Source organism: Lissotriton vulgaris, chromosome 4_1, assembly GCF_964263255.1.
Source record: "Lissotriton vulgaris chromosome 4_1, aLisVul1.2, whole genome shotgun sequence".
NCBI classification, from domain to species: Eukaryota; Metazoa; Chordata; class Amphibia; order Caudata; family Salamandridae; genus Lissotriton; species Lissotriton vulgaris.
In genome coordinates, this window is record NC_141691.1 from 1,721,705,363 (window position 1) to 1,721,729,225 (window position 23,863).

The following is a 23,863-nucleotide window of genomic DNA, read 5'->3' on the forward strand; positions in this document are numbered from 1 at the left end:
CTTGGTCTATTCACTGTTAAAACTCTCCCGACACTCACTGTTTCGACATCTTCATCTTCCAAGCAGCACAAGGAACAATCTCACTATTGCTAAATTCCACAAACAAGAGCCACTTGACTGGAATGCTCTCCCATTCAATCCCCTATCTGCCTTCAAACCTGCTCTCAAAACTCCCTCAAGTGACACACACAACTTTATACTGTATTACTTAATAACACTCTCCCCATGCTATTGTTGATACCCTCCCTCTCTATATGCAACACATTTTTGTCTGATTAATGTATGGTGTGTGAAATATGTATTTTGTTATAGTGTGCATTGTTCTCTCTACTCATAGGGACAGAAAATACTGGTTTACAGACAAATAAAAAAAATTCTTTTTTTAAAAGGAAATACTTCGGGGGCGTGGCTTGGCGGTTAGCATGGCAGACGCAGCCTAGTGTAGCTCAGTCCTGCCCGACATATATCCTTCGGTATATCCTGGTCCCCCGCACCGCTTGGAGGTTCGGAGGGGAGGCACTCTGCTTCCGAAAACGGGGTGATGCTCCGGTGTAATTTGCGGAGCTCCGGAGAACCGACAGACGGTGCTGCGAGGAGCGGTGAACCCGGGCCTAGATCGTAGAGAGGAAGCCGGGGCCTAGATTTTCCCACTCCCCTGGGCCTGATGAGCTGAGGTAGCCGTGGCGAAGATACACAGATGCCAGGATCCATCTAGGAAGCTCTGATTTGAGGGGCGAGGCCCCTGTGTGGGCTGTGGGGTGCTGGAGCGCTCTGAGCAGGGAGACAGCTGCACGCCGGCTTCGGGCCTAGCCTGCGGTGCTGAGGCCGGGGCCTCAATTTTCGGGCTCTGCGGGCCCGACGCACAGAAGGTGGTCACAGATCGGGAAAGCAGTGGCTGATCGGGCGCACCAGGGGAGTGACTGGCGGACGTCCCGGCCCCCCCAGGAGGCTCCAGGGGGTCAGGGCGGTCGAGCTGGGCCGTGGCACTGACCCGGGGGCGGCGTGAGTCCAGGTCCAGCAACTAGATCACCCAGAATAGACCACCCTCAAGGGACAGGGACCAGTGGGGACTCGGGGGGCAAGTCGGCCCTCGGCGGTGGTGGTCGGTGGCCGGGTGAGCGCAGGGCTGTTCACTGGAATGATAGGTCTGTCTGCGGGGAGCCCTGGGCCTTGGAGGAAGAAGCCGTAGGAGGTTACAGTTGGCTGGACGGCTTGAGATATAGGTCGGTGGCGAGGAGCCTGACTGGGCTGCTGTGATCCTTCCGTCAATTGCGTTGATTTGGCCCCAGGAGTCAGATATTCCTGTTCAGAACTGGACTGGGGCGCTGGTGTGTAGGCAGTACTTGGAATAATTGGCGTATATAGGCCAGAGCCATTGCGATCCAGTTGGAGGCCTGCGGGGGCAGTGACGGCGGCCCCCTGCTGCGACGGACAGTAGGCAAGGGTGGAAGACCTCTGGGCCGGACGACTGAGCTACCCTGTTGGGGACGGACTGGGAGGCCCGGAGAACAGGAGTCCACGTATTCATCCGGGGCCCCGGAGAGGCGAGGAGGAGAGACAGATGGACGAGACGACTGGATAGTTAGTGAGTGTCCCGAATTGCCGCCCAAGATGACGAGGGGTGGGAGTGGTAGGGGAGCCACGAAACATGGACCCATTGATAAATATACAGAGACGAGTGGAGGGGCCGGGCGGCTGGGGGCCCTCCAGGCCCAGGGCCAGACAATGCAGCATTGCGAGCAGCCATAACCCAATCTAGGGATATGTTGGACGCAAAAATTGGGGCAGTAGGAGCAGATGTTACCCTGCTGCGTCAGGACTTGCGCAACGCCGGACCGAGAGTTGTGCTTCACCTCACCTCCCCCACCTGAGGGGTGGGGTTGGCAAAGATGGGCACACCTCTCCTCTTAACTTGGCTGGGGTGGCTCACAAAGGCAGCAGGCCTTTGCACCTTCCACTTCGTGGACCCAGCCCATCCTGAGGGAGGAGGCTTCGCACCTTATCCTAGGTTGTGAATTGTTTCAGGACCCCGTAAGCGGCAGGCTCTCGACCCGGGGGTCCATAAACATGTCTGGTGGTGGCAGCTGGCGAACAGCCCCTCAGCCAGGACACCAGAGTTAGGTCATTTTTCAGGTGGTATCTCCAATTTGCCTTCTAAGTGCATTTTTCATTAAATCCCACACTGGCATCAGTGTGTGTTTAATGTGCTGAGCTGTTTGATATCAAACTTTCCAGTTTTTAGTAAAGACATTATGGTGCTGTGGAGTTCGTAATGACAAATTCCTATACCATATACTCTTTATTAGCATTACTGCACTGACAATGTCTAAGAATTAGCTTAGACACTGTAGGTGTACATGGCTCATGCACATGTACCCTCACCACTGGTATAGTGCACCCAGCTAGAGGGGTGGCTTACCTATGCCAGGGCAGTAGGTTGTAGGCATGGCACACAAGTGTGCCATGTCGATTCTTCACTTTGTTTTGCACCCAAACACGTGCCTTCAATGGCAGTGTGTGTGTGTAAAGGTACAGGGCCTCTAAGGGTGGCACAATAAGTGCTGCAGCCCTTAGGTGTCTTCACTGGCCACCTATGGTACCCTTTACAAGGGACTTTGAGGTGGCCAGAGAGTTGCCAATTGGGTCTTGCAAAAGTGCAGTTTAGGGTGGAAAGAACATAGGTGCTGGGTACCTGGCTGTCCGGAACCCAGGGCACACTCAGTCAAAGTACATCAACATTAGGCAAAAACTGGGGGGCACTTTCGTACAACCATCCCCAGAGGGGGACGCCATTCGAGATCTGCAAGGCATCGATGACTGAGTTGGTCTGCTTTGGTGTTCAGATAAACCGCCAGATGTTTAAGCCATGTCCAGAAATGCAGGGCCTCTTGACACAGCGTCCCCAACCCCTCTCTGCCATGCTTGTTCCATTACCACATGGCGATGGTGTTGTCTGTGAACACCTGAACTAGCCTTACCTTGATGGAAGATAGAAAGACTTTTAATGCCATTCGGATTGCTCTCAGTTCCAACAGGTTGATGTGGAGCCGAGATACAACTGGAGACCACGGACCTCTGATCTCTACCTCTTCCAGATGTCCGCCCCAACCGAGAAGTGATACCTCTATCGTAAGTGTGAGCTCTGGATGGGGAAGGGAGAGGGGAGTCTGCCCCTGACCCAACTGCGGTCCATGAGCCACTATTGCAGAGCTTTTGCAGTTCCCCATGATAGCTAAACCAGAACAGAAAGATTCTCCTGATGCGGTGCCCACTTAGGCTTTAAATCCCACTGTAGAGCCCGCATATGCCCAACAGCATGTTTAACCAACAGGAGGCAATGAGGGCCAGCAGCATTAGAATCAGTCTAATCGAATTCCAGGATCAAGGCTGAATCATCAGAATCATAGTCTAAATATCGTGGACTCGCTGTCCAGGAAGATAAGCCCGAAACCGCACTGTATCCAGAACAGCTTTGATATAAGTGAGCGTCTGAGAGGAAGTGATGTGTGAATTCTGTACATTTATAGTGAACCCCAGCGGGTGCAGGAGGTTTGCCATAGACTGGATGTGGTAAAGGACTGTCTGGGGCGACCCCGCTTTCAACAGCCGGTCGTTGAGGTAGGGGTAGACTGGAATCCCTGACCTCAGTAGATGTGCTGCATCTACCACCATCATCTTGGTGAAAACCCGAGCGGCGCTGGTAGGTCCAAAGAGGAGCACACTGAACTGATAATGCTCTTGGCCTATCATGAACTGCACGTAAGACCTGTGGGCAGGCGGACAGGGATATGGAAGTAAGTGTCCTGAAAGTCCAACGCTATCATCCAGTCTCCAGGGTCAAGGGCCGAGGGGACTGCAGCCAAGGTGAGAAACATAAATGTTTCCTTCTGCAGGAAATAGTAAAGAGGACATAGATCTAATGTGGCGCTGAGGTCTCCACTCTTCTTCAGCACCAGAAAGTAGCAGGAATAAGAACTACAAACTACTTCTGATGCTGGTACCCTCTCGATGGCTGCTTTGGCCAGAACAGAAAATTATTCCTACTAGAAGGGTGAGAGGCAGATTAGAGAATGGTGGCGGGTGCATTGTAATGGAACAGCGTATCTCCGCTGGACAATTTGAAGTACCCACTTGTCTGAGGTTATTTCCTGTCATTGGTAAAGGTGGCACCAAATCTTGCCACCAACTGAGTGCCTATAATGTAATGAGAGCAAAGTAAAAGAGACTTCTGAGTTATTGTTGCCAGGGGAAGCGGCGGAGGGGGATTGGGTCGACCGTTGGCTCCCACGAAGTCTGAGGGAGCCAAAGGCCACAAAAGGACTGTGATGCCTTCTGGCTGTGGTGGCTAAGGGGGAATAAATGCAACTGATAGCCCCTGCCACAGCCATGGAAGGGGCGGAAAGCGAAATTAGGCTATTGCGGAGCCATGGTGAGCCCCAGTGACCCTACAGTCCTCGAATATTTCCATATCTGAATCCACATTGTCGCCGAAGAGGTGAGTCCCATCAAAGGGCATGTCCATAAGTGAGGCCTGGCCCTCAGAAGTCAGTATTTCTCAGCCAGGCGTGGCAGCGAAATGCCACAGTTGAAGCAATGGTTTTGACCAGGGAGTCGGTCGTATTCACTCCGCCTCGTATTGTGAACTTCGTCGCATCTCTCCCATCAGTAATAGCTCAGGAGAGCATGGCTCTGCCCTTATTGTGATCACAGGCCGCACGTGCGCAACCGCATCCCACACTGTGTGGGAATAATGGCCCAATAAGCAAGCAGTGTTCATGGACATCAGTGCTAAGCTGGTGGAAGAGAAAATTCTCATATCAAAGGTATCCAGACTCATAGATTACCTTTCCCTGGTGTGGGAAGGAGCCAGAATGTATCCAGGAGGTTGAGATCTGGACCACCAGGATCTCAGGTGTGGGATGTTGGGAGAAAGGCTGGGTCCCTTGGAGCGGGGTGATGGCAGGGAGCAATATTCTTGTGCACAGGAGTGCCTGTGTGCAGGGCTTGCCCAGGGTCCCAAGCAGGACTCCATGAAAGGGTAGAAAGGGTTCTGAAGAGGTTACACCAGGCTGAGGGGCCTCTGTCAAGATGTACATTTTGACCTCAACCGAAGGCAGTTCAGGTCCAGAACCAGGACCTCAGCTGCCCTCTGCACCACCATTGGAAAAGCCTCATTCCCCTTAGCCCTTGTGGGATGTGAATGGAGACCAGTATCTGATGAGGTGTCCAGACCACAGGCATCCGCAAAATCCTCGCACCAGGTACCAGACTGGAGTAACCATAGAGATCCTCAGATCCCCTCCGTTCGTGTTCCTCAATGGGCACTTCAGGGAAATAGGGCTCCATCTCCGATTCAGGCTATGTGCCCCTGGTCGATGCCGGTCCGGCTCCATATTGAAGTAGTCCAGATCCGCGCTGATGTATTGGAAAGTAAGGAAATGAGGTCACACACTAGGATGGTGCCTATATAGGGAGATCTTGCATACAAGATAAAGCAGGGTTCCATCGGATGGGGATGTAATGTATCTTGATACATAAATTCTCACATATTACCTTTGTAGGTAGGAATTATGGTACTGATTAACCCTTTTGACAAACCGTAGGGGTAGTAGATTTCCAGTGTTTCTCAAGTCTTCGGAAGACTTGAGAAACTTAGCTGCAAGGATCTTGTAATCAAACAAATTAAATAAAAATACAAACATACATATATACATACATAGAGGGGCTTTGGGTCAATCTTTTTCTATCATCGATCTGAATGCATCCCATTTATACTCTGCTTCCATCCATGACAGCATACAACATCACTAAATGGTTCAGCCCACATCGGCCATTGGCTCTCTTGTCCCGTGAGTGATGGCAGCAGTCTAACCACTTGATAAGGTGTGTGTCCAGGCTGGTGGGCGGGCCCTTTATTCTTTGATTTTACAGATCCCTTTCACATATTTACTTCTTATCTTTTCATTAATTTTATAGCATGCTACAGTGCCTCAGACAGTAGTAATGGGCTATTTGCTCAATGCTCATTTCATCTGCATTACACCACTTCACACATGGCCACTGTCTCTAAAGCAGGCAACCTTCATGGAATGGTATTAGCCATAATGTATCATTGTTTTACCATTCCAAGATGGCCAACACGTTTCAGCCATGCTGGAACTTTAAAACAACGCTATACTATATACAATACCACTGCAAGATGCCCACAGGCAGCTACATTTAATCTTATTTGCTATTGCAAGCATATGCCCACCATGATTGCCCATGGTCCCTAGGTACCTATTGGGTTCCCTTGTTTTCTAGAGAAAACACCATGTTACACAGCAGCACGTTTTCTTTCTTCTACTTTAATTTGGTTACTTTAGCCTTCATAAGTTGTAGTGCGTGCATGTTTTATTGCGCTAGGTGAATGAAAATAAGTTAGTGGGTGGATGAAAGAAGGCATGAGTGTAATGATGAAGAAACAGAGTGCATGTACAATGCCTTACAAAGTGCCTAACCCATCAATGACTGAAGAGGCACTTTCATTTATAAGCCAGAACTATTGCAATTGCCAATGCTTATGAATTCTATTTGTGAAATTATGTAAGCCATGTTACAACACACTGGGAAAGCACGACAAAAAATATAGAAGGGGCCCACAATTATGTTTTAAGTCTTAAAATGGAGCAGGTGACTCGGAGGTCCCATTCATTTCTTAAACTCACCCGTAGTCCATTGAGTCACAATTAGATGGCAAACCTAACATGACAACAACCTGCCCTTTTTCCTGTCTAGGGTATCATCCGCCACACAGGTTTGTGCATAGTAAGCCAGCCCTTGAGCATACTCAGCGGAGTTGCTGGCATCAAACAAAGCGCTGACTAGATTTCAATATTTATTTCTGGTTGTATGCTACAAATGAACAGGATTTGATAGAGGCTGGATATTGTCTATAGACCAGGATAATAAATTGCATATGATTCTTAACAAATCATAACCAAGCATGGTGATATCTGATTAAAAAAAGACATGGAAAATGGTTTCTCAGTTTTCAACCTGCATCTTCCTTAGGCTAAACATATAAGTGTTTTTTAATTAACCGCTCACTGATTAACACGTAGAACATACCTGCTGAATTTTGCCTTAACTGTGGTGGTGGTCCCCTGTTGAAATTACTTTGGCCACCTCGATTCTCACTGTAATTTCCACGAGGTGTATTCTGAGCACTCCAGCTTAATCCGCGAACTCCTTCACGACGATTGTAGTTACCTACAGAATTAATGCGAACAATTTAATTAAAATTCAATCATTTCAAATCACAAATATTTCATTTTTTTGTGTACGTAACAAAAAAAATGATATGCAAACCATGCACCAGAACACTCCTAACATCGCAATTCTAAACCTGTGTGACTACTGTATTGGAGTAAACAACATATCTACAACAGAAGCAGATGAAAAATGCTAGAAGTATTAATTAACACTTTGAAAAGGATATCTAACTAAACTTTGATCACCACACATTCATTTCCTGTACCACATCATCATTATGGAACATGCAAGCTTATATAAGCTAGTACGAAAGATAACTAATGGGACTCTACAGACAACCAATACTACGGTATGTTCAGCTAGCCATTCTAAAGTACTTTCAATGTCTTCTTCCTTGTTTTATCATTTTTTGCTTCAATATTTTACATGCAGCAAATACAATGCAACGGTGAACATTATCGCCTTTCATTAACTTGAGGTAATGATTATAGATTTGGTGTGTCACATGACACTAAAAAAGGGAAAGAAGAAATTAAGACGGCGGTGGTGAAGGACGTTCTCCATGGAGCCCTACGCTCACCCCAAACTCTACCTCTAAAACTACAATAAATCGGTGCCCAAACCAGACATCAAGGCTGTCCAGAACTGCCAAAAACAAAAAAAACCAAGAAGAGATGTAAAGGCATTCATCACAGAGTGAAGCTGGTGGAGACACATTAGTTCACCTGTGCAGGGCCAGGTGCAGATAAGACAATCTCTCCTTGATGCTGCCCCGTAGCCTATACCAGCCGAGCTAGAGATGTTGCATAGTGGGAAAGATGAACCCCCTTTAAGGTGAGCAGAAGGGCCCAAGTAGATCCTGGCAGCAGGGCCCCACCTGCAAGATGGCGGCACTCCCTATAACCACCAGCACTAGGCCGGATTTAATAAATATCACCCAAACTGGAGGCACTAATAGTCTCTTGCGAAAGACTTTCAAGCAATAATGGTGCTGACTCTACAGTGTGATGCTGCACCTTCCCCAGCACACATCCACCAGTATGCATTAAAGCAACATGGAAAAACGTGGAACTGCACAAGATAACAGCTGAAAATTACAGAAGAGAACGGGGAAAGAATTAATGAGCACTCCCAGTGCATTGACCCATGTCATGCGTTCATAAGAAACAGCAGGCGGATCCCACAGAAGACTTTTACGCCAACAAATCAGGGACTGGCACTGACCGAACACAATCATAAGGATTGTAGGGAATGAGCCCCAGCTTACGAAAGACAACCTTAAGGCCCGCCTACTATAGATGAAAACTGGCTTAGAAAAGACTTTTCATGACAGTGTGAATACACTGAGAGCAAATCTCGGAAAATATGTTACTGACATTAAAAACTTTCTTCAACTCAAGGGGCAAAGATTAGACAAAGCAGAAGAGTTCATGCAAACTCCTGTAGATACAGAACAGACTGTCACAACAAACCAATATGTCACCCAAAGGTGCAGACTAGTTGGCTCAGGAACAAATGCAAAGACATAAAGAATAGGTGGCGCCGCAAAAAAATAAGAATTTGCAATCTAAAAGAAGGCACAGAGGAGATAACACGGCCACATGTGCACAGAGGGAGATGACATGGCCACATGTGTGACAGAATTATTCAGACCTATTCTACATGAAGACTTGATTCATGGAGTAGAGAGAGCTCATAGAGTGGGTAAGAAATCTACAGAAGCGAAAGACAAGTCATATGATGTGGTAGTAAAGGTTGCCAGTTTTCCCAAGAAAGAAAGAATTATGATAATAGTGAGCAAATTGAAGAAGATTCACTACTGCAACAGCGAAGTGGCGCACAATCAAGATCTCAGCAGTCCCGAAACAGAGATATTTCGGCGCAAACACCTTGGAACTGAACAAGGGATAACTTTGCTACAGGTGGCTACTAACAGAAGGTATACTGTTCCCCTGGAAAAGACATTAAGAAATCGACAAAAAGCCAGACGAAGCCCAAATTTGTTGAGACTCAACAACAGTGGCGGTTGGTATCTACGGGAGGAGGGGTAAGAATGGGAGGGGGGCGAACGTGTGCAAATATTAATATTAAAAATAAAACTTACCTGAACTGATGTTTTACACTGGAACTCTTCTGAGGGACTGGATGCTGTAGTGTGGGCACCAATGCTGGCACTGCTCTCATGCAGCGCCCTTATTGGAGGGAGCCGCTTCACTCGAAGCTCTCCAGCGCCCTGGAAGCCTGGAAGATGTCTTAAGACAGCGGGTTTAGAAACTTCGCATGTCTGGCTGACCGTTGCAAGATGGCAGGCCAAAGGGATATGCACACTTAGAAAAGCGCACAAAAAGCCCACCCTCCTCATGCTGCTGTCAATAAGCAGAGGGGCTGCCCCCATCCTGATGCTCGTTTGGGGTCAGGAAGATAAGGGTAATTTAAGTGGGGCGACGTGCCTACGCTCCAAAGGTGCAGCCGCCCCAGCTCAACGATGAAAGTAAAGAGAAAACAGATGGCAATAAAAATGAAACACGCTTATGCCCCAGAGAGAAGGCAACCACAAATGATGGATCAACGCAGTCTATGAAAGCCAAGACGAGAAAGAAAAATGACGGAATCACAGGCTTGCAAGATAAACATACGAGGAGCCACAGGCACAAAATTACCTTTTTCGCCTCAATACTTGTTTTACTTGTAGAATGTCATGAACATGACACAAGTTCCGAAAGACTTGAAAGAAGACAACTGATAAGCATATGAAACAACACACCAAGTGGGGAACTGGAAAAACAGAAGACTGAAACCTTTCAGAGTAATAGCTAAAACAGCATATTAAACTGGTACCAATGCCATATAAAGAAACACAAATGCTAACATGGGGGTGGGGAATGAGAAAAGGTAGAGACAACAAAGGTAGACAAATGCTTGCGTGCATCTACTAGTTCAACACCAAGCACACTGCTTTGGAAGCATACCTCAGAGGTCAATTTTCAGACCCAAACGGTATGGTTTCACAGGGATGCACCACCCTAACAAGAGAATTTAGTTGTGAACTACACATTTTATATAGCCTGCAACAGCAATCTCACACATACTGTGATCTACCGCCCCACTGATGTATAAACTTAGCCCTCACTAATTATTCTCATAACACTTTATGTAAGATGTCTTAACTCACCTAAGAAAAGATGCAAAGGTATAGGTACCGGCTACAACAGACACAGATATATTTTCCTCCAAGAAAGGAATAGATCAGCATCCTGTTGTCGCCAGTACTTTAGTTGTCTTTTGAGAAAAGATTAGTTTAGAAAAAAACAAAGAATACCAAACAACGTTGGGATCCAGGAAAGGGAAAAACTACAGGAGTGGCCGTCTTCTTTGAAGAAGAAAAAAAAATCCTACTACTACATATACATACAATTAAACATGATATAGAAGGTAGAAGTTTGCCAAATCAATTGTCCATATGTGACTATGTCCATTAGTCAACACGCAAGAGCACAATGCACAAACAACACGAACACTTCCTGTCAAAGGTAAGTCTCACATTGGTAGGTCCAGCATCAGGCAAAATTATATTCAGCAGGGATTTTAATAAGATATGGGAATCTCATTGTGATAGGAAGCTAAATGCCACATATGCTGCAAAAGCAGCCTCCAAAAAACTGAAAACCGTTTACAAAAGGAGATCTGATACACTGCCGGTGTTATTTCAATCCTGCGGGTGGAGACTACTCATTTTTCCTGCAGGCACACAAATCATATACTTGCAAAGACGTGATATTTGTGTCCAATGACACATTAGAAGGGATTGATGATGTAAAAATCAAAGGGGGCACACAAATCATATACTTGCAAAGACATGATCTTTGTGTCCACTGACACATTAGAAGGGATTGATGATGTAAAAATCAAAGGGGGCACCATACGTGATCATAGAGAGAACTCTTGGTGGCCCTTCTCCAATCTACAGAGAGAGGGAGGATATGGAGGTGTGAGCCTCATTTACTTATAGATCGGGCACAGACAAGAACTAGCCTAAAGCACAATCAATCACTTCAAAGACAATTAAATAAAAGACATGACTCTGAACAACCACTCCCATGCATACAAGGCCAGGTTTCGTGGAACTGCCATCTCCATATCATTGATGTCATCCATTAGAAGAGAGGCGATATTCAGAGAGCACGGTAGAGCTAAAAGAAATCGAAACAAAATACAAAACTGCGCCTTCTAGACAGACTGAGAGATAGAATCTGTATCCAGGGAAAATTACAAAACCTCCACACAGGGAAAGCATAAAATACCTTAAATGGGAATAAAACAAACATTTATGAAAAAGGCAACAAAGTCACCAAACTATTGTGAGTACAAAAATAAAAACGAAAGAAGGCAAAGAGGTTCTAGATGTTATGTTATGTTATGTTAGGTGAACTTGTAAAGCGCATGCTGCCCCAACAACGGGGCGTCCCAGCGCTTGCAGACAACCAGACAGAAAGAGCGATAGAGTAAAGCAAAGCGGCCTAAGAATTGGACCCCAGAGTAGAAGCAAACAGCCAGGTTTTGATGCATTTACGGAAGTGCCAGTGGTTTTGAGTGGCGCGTGCCTCAATAGGGATAGAATTCCAGAGGGCCGGGGCGAGGGACCTGAAGGAGCGGCCACCCGCTCTGCTTTTGCGCACTCTGATGGTGCGGGCAAGATGGAGATCAGCAGAGCGTAGGGTTCGGGTGGGAACATAGGGTGTGCAGAGATCCTGTAGTATATGGGGTCCCTGGCCGTGTAGAATTTTGTGGGTGAGGCAGAGGGTTTTAAATTCGATTCTCTGTTTCACCGGAAGCCAGTGAAGCCGGTGAAGAAGATGGGAAACATGACAGTGTTTGGGGAGGGCAAAAAGGGTTCGAGCTGCGGCGTTTTGAGCTCTCTGAAGTCTATTGACCACTGACTTATTGGCCCCCAGCAGGAGACCATTGCAGTAGTCAAGGTGGGAAAGAACCAGGGACTGAACTATGACTTGGCGGCTCAAAAAAACCCAGGATAGGTTTAATACAGCGTAGGCGCCCGAAACAGGTACCTGCGACCTTCTTAGCATGAAGCTCGAAGGACAGAGACTTATCCATTAGGACGCCCACGTTCTTAACGGCCTCCTTAGGGATTGGGGGGGGGGCCCAACGAAGGGGGCCACCACTGATGGTCCCACTTCTGCGAGTCACCTCCCAGCCAAAGTAGCTCCGTTTTAGAGGAGTTGAGCTGGAGATAATTCTCCGCCATCCAGTTGGAAATGGCCTGGATGTCTTCCTGCAGTTTGGACTGGTCAGGCGAGGTATCCTTGGGAAAAGTGAAAATTAGTTGTGTGTCGTCCGCGTAAGATATCATTTTGATCTTTCGTTCCCTGGCCAGAAGGGCCAATAGGCGGACGTACACGTTAAACAAAGTGGGGCTAAGGGCCGATCCCTGAGGGACGCCGCAAACCAGGGGGATTCTGCTGGATGAGTGTGGTGGGGCATGGATCTGGAAAGAGCGGTCAGAAAGAAAAGAAGTGAACCAAGCCAGGGCTCCGTCTTTTGACCCCGATCTCTCCGAGACGCTTGAGAAGCATCGCGTGTGAGACCGTGTCAAACGGCGCACTCAAATCCAGCAGGACCAGGGCAGACGTGTTACCTAGATCCTGTGCGGCTCTAAGATGTTCCGAGACAGCCAGGAGGGCTGACTCCGTGCTGTGATTAGCCCGGAAGCCATTTTGGGAGCCGTCCAGGATACTATTAGACACCAGGTGGTCAGTCAGGATGGTGTTCACATGAGCTTCCATGATCTTGGCCAGATAGGGTAAGAGGGAGATAGGTCTAAAGTTTTCAGGGCGTGAGGGGTCAAGGGAAGGCTTCTTCAACAGGGGAACGACTTTAGCATGCTTCCAGGATTTAGGAATGATGGAGGACTGGAGAGATCTATTGATCAGAACCAGTCCTTCTTTCAGAATGGAGTCCTGAAGGAGCCGGAAGATATTAGGTTTAACAGGGTCATCAGGAGATCCAGTTTTAACCTTGGTGGCCAGGGAATCGAGATTTTGGTGGGAGATAAGAGGGAGAGTATGAAGAGGGTCGAAGGGAGTGGGGGGGGATAAACTGGGGGGAGGGGAGAGGCCTTCTAGCTTACAGCGAGATATAGATCTCCTGGATTTTATTAGTAAAGAAAGTAGCCAAGTCTTCACACTGTGAGTTAGAGGCAATTAAATTACTAGTTCCCTCAGGTGTTTTGGACAGATCTTTTATCAAAGAGAAGATGGTTTTGGAGGGGTTGTGACTGGAGTTAATCAGATCTGAGTAATACGCTGCCTTAATTTCACGAATATGTTTGTGGTAGGCTTTGGTGGCAGACCTATAGCTGTTCTTTGCTGAGATGTCATAGGAGCGCCTCCAGGCGCGTTCTAAAACCTTACAGCGTTTTCTTTCCAGGGCTAGCGTCTCAGTGTACCAAGGATGAGACTGCACCCGCTTCGGTTGGGACATTTTAATGGGATCTGATGGTCCAAGGAGCTACTAATCCAACTCCTAAAGGCTTTGTCAGCTTCCTCCAGGTTGTTAGACCATATCGGGCAGGAGGAAAGAAGGTTGGACTCTAGATTAGGGACATCCAGTTTATGCCAGGGGCGTCTCCAGAGGGGAGGGGAAGGATTCGGAAGAGCAATATTTGGGACTTTAATAGATGTGTGGATAAGAAAATGATCCGTCCAGGTAAGGGGGAGGGGAGCAAACGCTTTAATTCCCTCGATGTTTGAGAATACCAGGTCGAGCAAGTGGCCCGCTAAGTGGGAGGGACCATTTACCAGCTGAAACAGCTGGCAGGCTTCTAAATCCCCCAGGAAATTAGAGATGTCCTGGAGTCGTGTCGCTCTAGGTGTAAATTAAGGTCCCCAATTATACTAAAGTTGGGCGTCATTATGGTCAAGGAAGAAGTGATCTGGGGCAGGGCTTCCTGGAAGACCCTTGCGGATCCCGGAGGGCGATAAATGAGGAGCCCCGTAAGGGTAAAATTATCTGAGATCCTAATCTTAAATTGCGTACATTGGCAGTCTGGTACTGTCACAGGGGATAGGACGCAGGCAAAAGCAGATTTGGCTATCACCGCTAGCCCTCCGCCCCTGCCTTTAGGTCTATTCTGGGTATGCATAGAGTAACCCAGCGGTAGGGCCAGGGCGGGGATGGTGGTCGCCTCATTGGTGAGCCATGTCTCCGTAAGGAGAAGTGTGTCCGGGGACCTATCAAGGAGTAGCTGGAATACATCCTCGTGATGAACAGGCTTAAAGGGAAATATTTTTAAACTTCTATAAAGATATATATTTGACGGGTTGTAAGGACCGTGGGAAGAGCGACTCCTTCCTTCATAAGTACAACTCCCGACAATCACCTTTGAGTGGTGAAAGGACATTGACACTCAGTACCTCATAGGAGGTATTGAACACAATTAAGTCCCTCCAGCCAAAGACGACTCCGAACCCATATGGTCGTACAGGGGCTTTTAATAGAGAAATCCCACCACTACTACTAAGCCCTTTGGCAACCCTCTTTACCTCATTTCACGAAACAAAGAATATTACATCCACTATAGTAGAATAAAGTTGGGGTAACCTACTGATGAATGCAAATCATATCGACCAATAGTACTACTGAATACAGATGTTATGATCTTCAACAAGATTTAGGTAGCACATCTACGAAAGGTGTTACTGACCCTAGATTAACCTAATCAGGGGGAATTTGTCAAGAAGCGACAGAGCACAGATAATGTGGCAAAGATCACACATGTAATTGAGAAATGTAAGAAAAATGTGCTCGTTTAGTGTCCTTGGACGTAGAAATAAAATTACTTGATTGAACGAGCTGGGACTTTCTAAAGGCCGCTTTAAATAAAATTGTTTCCACACATGCGCGAGAGAGCAGTGCAGATTCAGACACCATCGGGACGTGCGGTCGCTCGGGCTCACAAATTTCCCCACGCTGCTGATGGGCAATCAGCCCGATGCTTTTTTCGAGGCCACGAGTACGGGCTTCATTTAATTGCTGAACTAACTCGTACCCCTGCCGGAACGCTTCGGTATCTTGTGTTACCAGTTGGCTCACCATACCTTGAAGCACGCCGATCCAAACAGGACCGAGATCACTGTTTTTCCGCCATGCGGTTTATTTGACTCAACCACCTCCGGGTTTCTTAAGTCTCAAGACCGCTAAGACTGTTACATCGCATTAATCCTTCCGTCCACCTGCACATAGGCCCTGAAACATAGCCAAGTAACGTTAGGGGCAGCCGTCTATTGCAGCAGCGCATAGGAATTGTGACATCTTTGTATGGGGACATCTGTTATAAGAATACACGCCCTTTTGATTAAAAGGATAGGACTTAACTTCGAAAGGACGCTCCTCTCAATACATGCCTAGGACCCCCCTTAATTGATATTTTATAAGGCCCTGAAGAGAATCCCCAACGATTCCAGTGGGTTTCGAAACGCGTAGGCCCCGCCCCAACTGGTCTACTGGAGCATCTGGGCATCTAATTAGTTGAACCCGGAGCTCGATTCCGTACATTACCTTGCAGGATTAATTTACAATGAGTTCCAATTGATCTGCCAGAAATATAGGAATGTACTAAGAAAAAATAGCTTGTTTTATTGTTCTTGGAAAACACTTGTAGACCTTGGTTGTTTTTTGCTTTTTTCACTGCTTTTTCCACTTCTTTTTCTCCCCCAGTTTTGGGGTTCTCCTCAATCGTTTACAAACTGCACAATATCTTTCTCCTCCCTTAAGTATGTGAATGTGACATGGTTGTTTGTGATATGCTTGAAATGTTGAATGAAAGATTGAGTGTTTGGCTAATGCTTTAATGTCCCACGTGTTTGTCATAAAAATCTTTTTTGTACTATGAATTAAATGTTGAAATAAATTTTGATTTTTTTTTTTTAAATAAAATGCTATTGATTAGCAATTCCCATTCTTGAATTTCTTTTCTGGATTTTGTTGGACATTGGTTTATTTGAACTATCCATATCAGTATTGGCATTCCTGTTTTGTTAGATAACTATCCGGCTCAGCCTTACTGATCAGAGCCAGCCCCCTGTTGTTTTTCGCTTAAATAAAATAGGGCTGGGCCCAAACATCCAGAACTGGATATTGGAAAATGATATCCATCCAGAGGCCATCGTTGAAATCAACGGGTTGTACAGAGATAGATTCCCACTGAGAAGGGTAACTAGGCAGGGATGCCCTCTGCCACCATTCCTTTTCGCTCTGACAAGTATTCCTAGCCGTGCATTTTCGATCACACCCCAATATTAAGGGAGTGAACTTCAGAGATGAAGAGCGTAAAATTTGCCTCTTTGCTAGCTACATAACCATGACAATATTAGAACGAACTCTCCCGGCCAACACGGGAATCTGAGGTAATAGCAAGCTTCAGGTTCAACACAGACAAATATGAGCTCTTAAATATATCCTTCCCCAAATTCAGGGAACCACACCTGAAGGAATTGTGCCCAATGAAATCGGCCAAACACTCAAGTACCTAGGCATTAACATCACTGCCACAGTAGCGATATGGGTTGCTCACAACAGCCCATGGTTGAAGGCGCAGATAATATCAGATCTACACAAATGTAAGGGCCAATACATATTCTGGATGAGAGGGATTAACATGTTGAAAATTAATGTCATGTGTTATTATATCTTTTCCAGGCTTAGCAATGCCCATACCCCTATCTGAACTAAATCTACTGCAACAACACTTCATTTATTATGTTTGGGGAGGAGGAAAATCAAGACTGAACAAACGGCTGTTGATGGCTCCACAGATGACGTGGGGGGTCTATCACTTCCAGATTTCACTCAATATTACAATGCAGCACACTTCAGAATAATAATAGTTGAGCGGGTGGCAACAGAATCAGAAGAGAGTTGGCTTTTCATAGACAGAGAGGTGGTGGGCAGGGACATCAGAGACCTGCAATGGATTCGCGAGAAACAAGTCACTATACATTTTGGAAGTAACAAAAACGACTTTGGGAATATGGTACCCCATAGCAGTCACAACATGGCCTTACATTAGAACTAAGCCCATACACCAGCATTAATCTGAACCAAGAATTTACACCTGGCATGAAAGAAGGACGATTTGCAGCTTGAAAAGAACAATGGTGCCTCATGAGTCAAGACTTGTTTGTTAAAGGGGAAATTAAATCAGTTGAAAGTTGTAAAATGGATTTTCAAGTCAATGAACCAGCAAGGATGCAGTGTAATAAGGTTCAACACTGAGTCATACCTTTAGCAGCTTTTGAAAAATATCTGTGTGGCGAAATTCTACCAATGGTAGATAGAAGGCCAATATAAGCATGAAGGGACATACTAGGAAAAACAGGAAACAGACTTGAGCACTGCATTTATCAATAATCCTGCACAAACGTATGAAAAAGTAGGGCCGCCCGTCTTTATGAGGAACACATCTACTTTAGAAAGCCTTGAGGAGGTCACTGGATGTGACGAAACATGTGTCGGCTGTTCTAACGCATCTTGATCAAGACCGTATGGCATGACATTTTTTTTAATAATATCTTCCCATTTGTATTAGTTTGAAAATAGGGGCATACACACAGTCTTGCCAAAAAATGTAATGTTTTAAGAACATCTGCATTAATTAAAGAAAGGAAAGTTGTTGTACGAATTCATCTTTGTTTGCCTTTGATAAATTGGGGATTCAATGTTGTGAAATTAAATTAAAGTTACATATCTGGAGGGCTATATAACGTTTAGAGTGCCGGGGTAGGTTGAGGTTGTATTGTGTTGCACAGTGACGGTCGTTGGTACCTGTGTATTTGTGCACCCAAGGTAGTAGGGTACACTTTTACCCTTAGCCGCACCTTAATCATTTTTTCTAAATGTTCTGATTTACTTGGAGAGCTAACTGCTAACTATACTTGTGATTGCCCGGTCTATTTGTACATTTTCTGAGGTGTGACCTTTCTAGACACTACTACCGCTTCTTGTATTGTAACAGTTGCAAGAAGCACTTGCTGGTTTTCAGCAATGATGCCCCCATCATTCAGTGTCGAAAGGTAGAGTTTGGTTCGCAGTGGAATGGAGTACTTGCAACCCATGAAAACCCGATGGTGGAAAAAACAATCTGTAGTGAAGTGGGCCTCAGAGAAGTGTCACAAGACCCATCATAACCAAGGCGCCTTCTTTGAAGAAAACAAACTTATGTTCCAAGTTCAACACTCGATGGCAGAAGTATGCAAAGTATTTGTATCTACAGCAATACATGCTGCAAACATATTGTTATAGAGGTAACCTTTTCTTCTCATGGATCTTTCTTCCTGCAGATTCCGCACCTTATGGTTGAGTCCCCAGTAGTACCCCTCTATGGGATGGGATTGAGCAGTGACAATTAGCTCTGGAAATCACACAACACAGCTCAGAAAAAATATCAATCAAACCTGAACTGCCACAGTACTGTGTAGCAAAGTTATACAAAGAAGACCAACTGGGTCCCTGCAAATATTAGCCACTGGTATGCCATAGTAAGCACAGAAGCAGCTGCCACTGTCCTTGCAGAGTTGGTGTACAACACTACAACTATCCTTCAAAAGAAGGGACACTGAGTAAATTGAAGTGTACAATATCACTGGTTTATCAGTTAATTTTCAAATAAAACAATACCTAAAAAAGTATGTGCTAGGATGACCCAATCCAAAAAAACTGAATCAATTAGAAATAAATAAAAATTTAAGTAAGTAGACTATGTAGAGAAAGATGTGCATCTGTATTATAACAATATAAACAGACAGGTCAAGTACACCTCATTACGAAGATGGGCAACATCAACATGTGCAGCTGGAGGAAATAATGCAATTCAATAAAGAGAACAGTTGTTAAAAATTTTTCCAATGGGACCTTTGGAAGCTATTGTCTGCTCATTTCCCACTCTTAACATCTTGATGCATTGACACTGTGTTGTTAAAAAGTCTGGATTTCTGAAAGGAAATCAGCCAAAAGGCCCACTGAAGTGTTTCAAGTAGAGAGTCTTATTCAGGCAGGTAGTAGAAGATCCTAATACAAAGGGTAACCCAATGCAAAATGGTATGCTTTGCCTTTCTTAGCCCGAGCAAAATCTACAAAGAGCGGATCATCTATGCAGTCTTGTCTTGTACAGTATACATACTAGGAGGTAGCACACCAAAGGTACTACCTGTTCTATTTCTCTTTCTTGAAAGCATGAGAAGGGGCAAGTGTTCCAGACTAACGCTTGTCAAATACAGGCACAACTTTCAGTAGAAAGGATGGACAAGTACAAAAAACTTGTCTTAGTTGAAAACGTTAAATAGTGACCTGACCAACAGGGCCAGTAACTTGCCAACCATATGGGCTGAAGGGATTGTCACCAAAAATAGTCTTAAGGGGAAGTAGGAGTATAGAACAACAACAACTGTGCATCAGTTCCAGCTGTGAACTTATCTGAAAAGTTGAAGCTAATTTTATGTATTACCATGGAACAAAAAAAGGGTATGAAAAGAAACCAATACAGCAGACTTTTTAACAGTCGAGCCACTGGAGTCGACCTTGATAAGGAAGTTGGAGCAGTAGGACACAGAAAGGCAGCCATGTCAGCCAAATACCCACCAATGCAAACATATCTGATACAGTGGCTTGCATAAACCAACTGGGAGGCAGGCTTTGAGCAGCTATGAGGACTTTTGCTACCTTTGGCATGTACTACCATGAGGATTGGGGTGAAGTAGGCCATAAAAGCTGTGTAACTGAAATCTTATCCAATAAAGGTCTTTAAATATTTTTAAAAAAAATGAGGATTGGGGTGAAGGATTCAACCTTTCAGCTGCAAATGTAGAAGTATTCTCTGGGGAAGGTGGTGGGCAGGAATGTTGAGTTCCAAAATATCAATGCACTGAATCCTACTGGGCAATTGGGGGGGTGAGAATCTGATGAGCTTAATTCTCTCGCTCCTTCTGCAGGGCCTTGGAAAGGAGAGAGAAAGGTGGGAAAACATAGTGAAGTCGACGTGATCTCTTGAATTTAAAGGTGCCCCCTAAGGAACCACATGGTTGTAAATGAAGGGCGCCGAACAGACATTGTTTCCTGTTTAGAGTCGTGGAAAGGAGGTCAAGGCAAAGGCGCCCCAGCAAGGAGAAAAGTGTGTTGTTAATCACTTCTGGGTGGCGCTTCAATTTGAAATCTTCTAGTTACAGGGAGCTCAGGTCACCTGCCTTCACGTTCAGCATGCATACCAAGTGCACCTCCACTGGGAAAATGCCTCATTGCAGTAATCACTGGCTTAGCACAGGGTCCATCCAAGAAGACACAATGTACTGATGGGTGACGTAATGGACAGTACGGTTTGCTGTCTGAAACATAATGCATAACATACCCAGAGATGAAGGAAAAGATAGAGGACTGGATGGAAGACCCTCAACTTCACCACATACATGTGTAAGCACTGTTCTGACAGAGACCGAAGCCTTGTATCGTTGCGTTCTCCAGATGAGTGTCAGCCCAATCTGTAGCAATAATGAACTGCAATGGCAGAGGACAGAAGGAGCGACCCACAATGAGGCTGGAGAGACTCATCCACTCATAAAAGTCTGGGCAGCAGAGAGACTCCCCTGATTCTAGATTCACTGTCTTCTGAGGCACCACGACAGAGTTCTCATATACTGAGTGGCACCTACAGGATTCACAGGCCCAGCATGGGGAAGGACTAAGATGAATTCAGAATCGGAAACATCAGAATGCTCTATTGAATCTTTGAAATCCTCTGACATTTAAAATCAGAATAGAGGTGAGACTTCTGTAGGTTGATAGAGAAGTGGTAAAGAATAGTCATGGGACATTAAAGGTGATCTGTGACCAACACTGGGGACCCCATCTTCACCCGGCAGTCAAAGTATGAAATTATGAGGACTCCTGACCTCCTCCAAGCTTACGCTGGTACACTATGTTGATAATTCCCAGCCCATCTTAAAACCAGAGGATTACCTGAACTCAAGACCTGCAGACTCAGTGAATGCATCTTAGCTGCAGTAGAGCAGTGGATACCAAAACACCATCTTAAATGTAACTGTTCTAAGAGCAAGGCAAAATTATGACCTTAGCCTCTGGAAGGAGGGCTGCAACCAGTCAAATCAACAAAGGTAAAAAAAACTTTGGTGGGATCATGGAATCTAACATTTAACTCCAAAGTCAAGTCAAGAAAACAACCAACCATTCATTCAATAGGATGGGAGCACAACGTTAGCTTTCGCTACTTATGCATTTTCCACAGCTTACAGGTATCACTAGCTCTAGTGTTGTCACATCTTTATTAAACCAATGGGCTCTACACTGATTCTCTAGACACTTAATAAGAAACAAATCCAGAATGCTGCACCCTGACAAGTGCTAACCCTGAACAGATGGGATAACATCACCTCTGTACTTAAGGCTATACACTGGGTGCAAGGCACATGATGAAACTCTTCCAAAGGCCTCTCCACTGTTCACCAGGCATTTCTTGGAACAGGACCAGTCTTCTTACAATGCACACCACACATATACAAAGGAGAAATCTCAGATCCATAAAGACTGATCTGCAGATAATCCTTTTTCAAAGCCTCCACATTGTGGATCATAACATTCTAAATAATGTGTTTATGCAACATGCTCATAAGCTCTGCTCTGCTTTGCGTGTGTGAAAAACAGTAAATTTCACTGAGTTTCCAAGAATGTCCTCGATGGGAAGTATTACACTGAAAAATTGCCAACAGCAAGTGAAAGACTAAGGGCAATACAGACTGCTTGAGTGGTAAAAATTGACCCAACAGGATGAAAGGTCAGCAAGTTACCAGGTAGGAGAAAGGGGTGGGGTACGGTAACTGCTCTACCAGTGCATTTTTACAAAGGGATCTGAAAAGACCAAATCAGAGTCTTCAGCCGGAATGCTTTCCCATTTTGTGGAAGTTTGTGTTTTGAATGAGTAAGATTCTACGCAATTTCGTATGATATGTAACTTGTGTTTCCTACACCTTACTAGACATTTTCATACGCTTAGTGAACAAGTTGGAGCCTTGCACTATTCTATAAAAATAATTCATTATACCAAGTGCCAAAGATCTAGTACTGCACACATGAATATTGTATGGTAGTATAATTACCTTTGTAAAAGGTAGGGGCTCCTAGAGGGTCTCCAGGAGTCCTTCCGTTAAGTTGTCTCATACCTTGAGTACATAAATACTCCATAAGCATTCGTCCCTTGTTTTCTGGTTCTGGATTGAATGAATAGGTAGCGTTAATTCAATTTACCAACAAAATGTTGCGTCCCTAATCCTAATCATTTTATTTATTTTAATTTCCAATTGTAAAAACAAAATCACCACCTAACCAAACAACTCACGTGCAAATAACACTTATAAAGTTACATATCCCCATAGAGAGCTTTATGGATTGTGTTAAAAGATTTAATGATTTTATTCTTTTTACATGTTAACAACTTGGGACACATCACTCCTACGAGGTAAACAGCCCTTATTACGAATCAGTCATGTTGTTACAATGCGGTTGTTACAACGACCGTCTTGTAACAATACATACCATTACCCCGCAAGGCGTTACGACTTGCGGAGGGGGGAGAAGGTGTTGGATTTAAAATCCAACATCTTCGCTACTGTCCGCCCAGACTGGAGATGGAATAATAAATTATACTATTCCAACACCGAGCACCCCCCTCCGCAAGTTGTTGTAACAACTTGTGGGGTAATGGTATGCATTGTTACAACACAGTTGTTGTAACAACCGTGTTGTAACGGCAAGCGGAATAAAGAGGCATATTCCTCCTAAGAATACTTCAGCATGGTTTGAAACAAGCATTGACAATGCAATAGGTCTCTCAATTACATTATTTTGAGCAATTAGCATTGTAAATGACATTTTTTTTCCCTTCATGAAACATTAAGCAAATGCTGTTATGCAAAATGGCAATAGCTAACTTTTTTGTAACTGCAAAATCTATTGCATTGCATTTGTACTAGTGTATGATATCGGTATTGTAAATGATACTGGCTTTTATTAATGGGATTTGTTTACAACATAAATATAATGCCTTCAACACCATGGATGCTGCACATTTTCATCTGCTGTGCTGAGACTCAATGTAAACAGGTGTGGTCATGACGAACTCAGCTCGTCATGAGCACACAAGAGGTGTACCACATGACGAGCTGAGCTCGTCATGAGCATCCAAGGGGTTAAAATGTTAATACCCATCCATTTTGGAATAAGAACTCTGAGTGGATATTACATATACCCATGCATTGTGTAATAAGTACTTTGAGTTGATATTACATATACTCACCCATTCTGTAACAAGGACTCTGGATATTAGATTTCTGTTACTGTAGATATTGGTGTGAGATCATTACTGCCGATATAGGTATGAGATCACTATTACTGCAGATATAGGTGTGAGATCACTATTACTGCAGATATAGGTGTCAGATCACCGTAACTGCATATATTGGTGTGAGATTACCATCACTGTATCTATAGGTATGAGATCATTTTTACTGCACATATAGGTGTGAGATCACTA

At 45.0% G+C, this 23,863-nt stretch overlaps 1 protein-coding gene across 2 annotated transcripts in view; it reads right to left on the reverse strand.

Moving 5' to 3' along the window:
* Positions 1-23,863, reverse strand: part of VIRMA (vir like m6A methyltransferase associated) — an 811,754-nt gene that overhangs the window by 34,397 nt on the left and 753,494 nt on the right. The window contains exons 24-25 of one of the 2 annotated variants that reach the window (XM_086966009.1): positions 22,431-22,541; positions 7,111-7,251 (exon numbers count right to left, since the gene is read on the reverse strand). In XM_086966009.1, coding sequence (XP_086822135.1) covers positions 7,111-7,251; positions 22,431-22,541 — 252 coding nt within the window. The remainder of the gene's footprint in view (positions 1-7,110; positions 7,252-22,430; positions 22,542-23,863) is intronic. The other variant, XM_086966010.1, reaches the window with a different exon arrangement.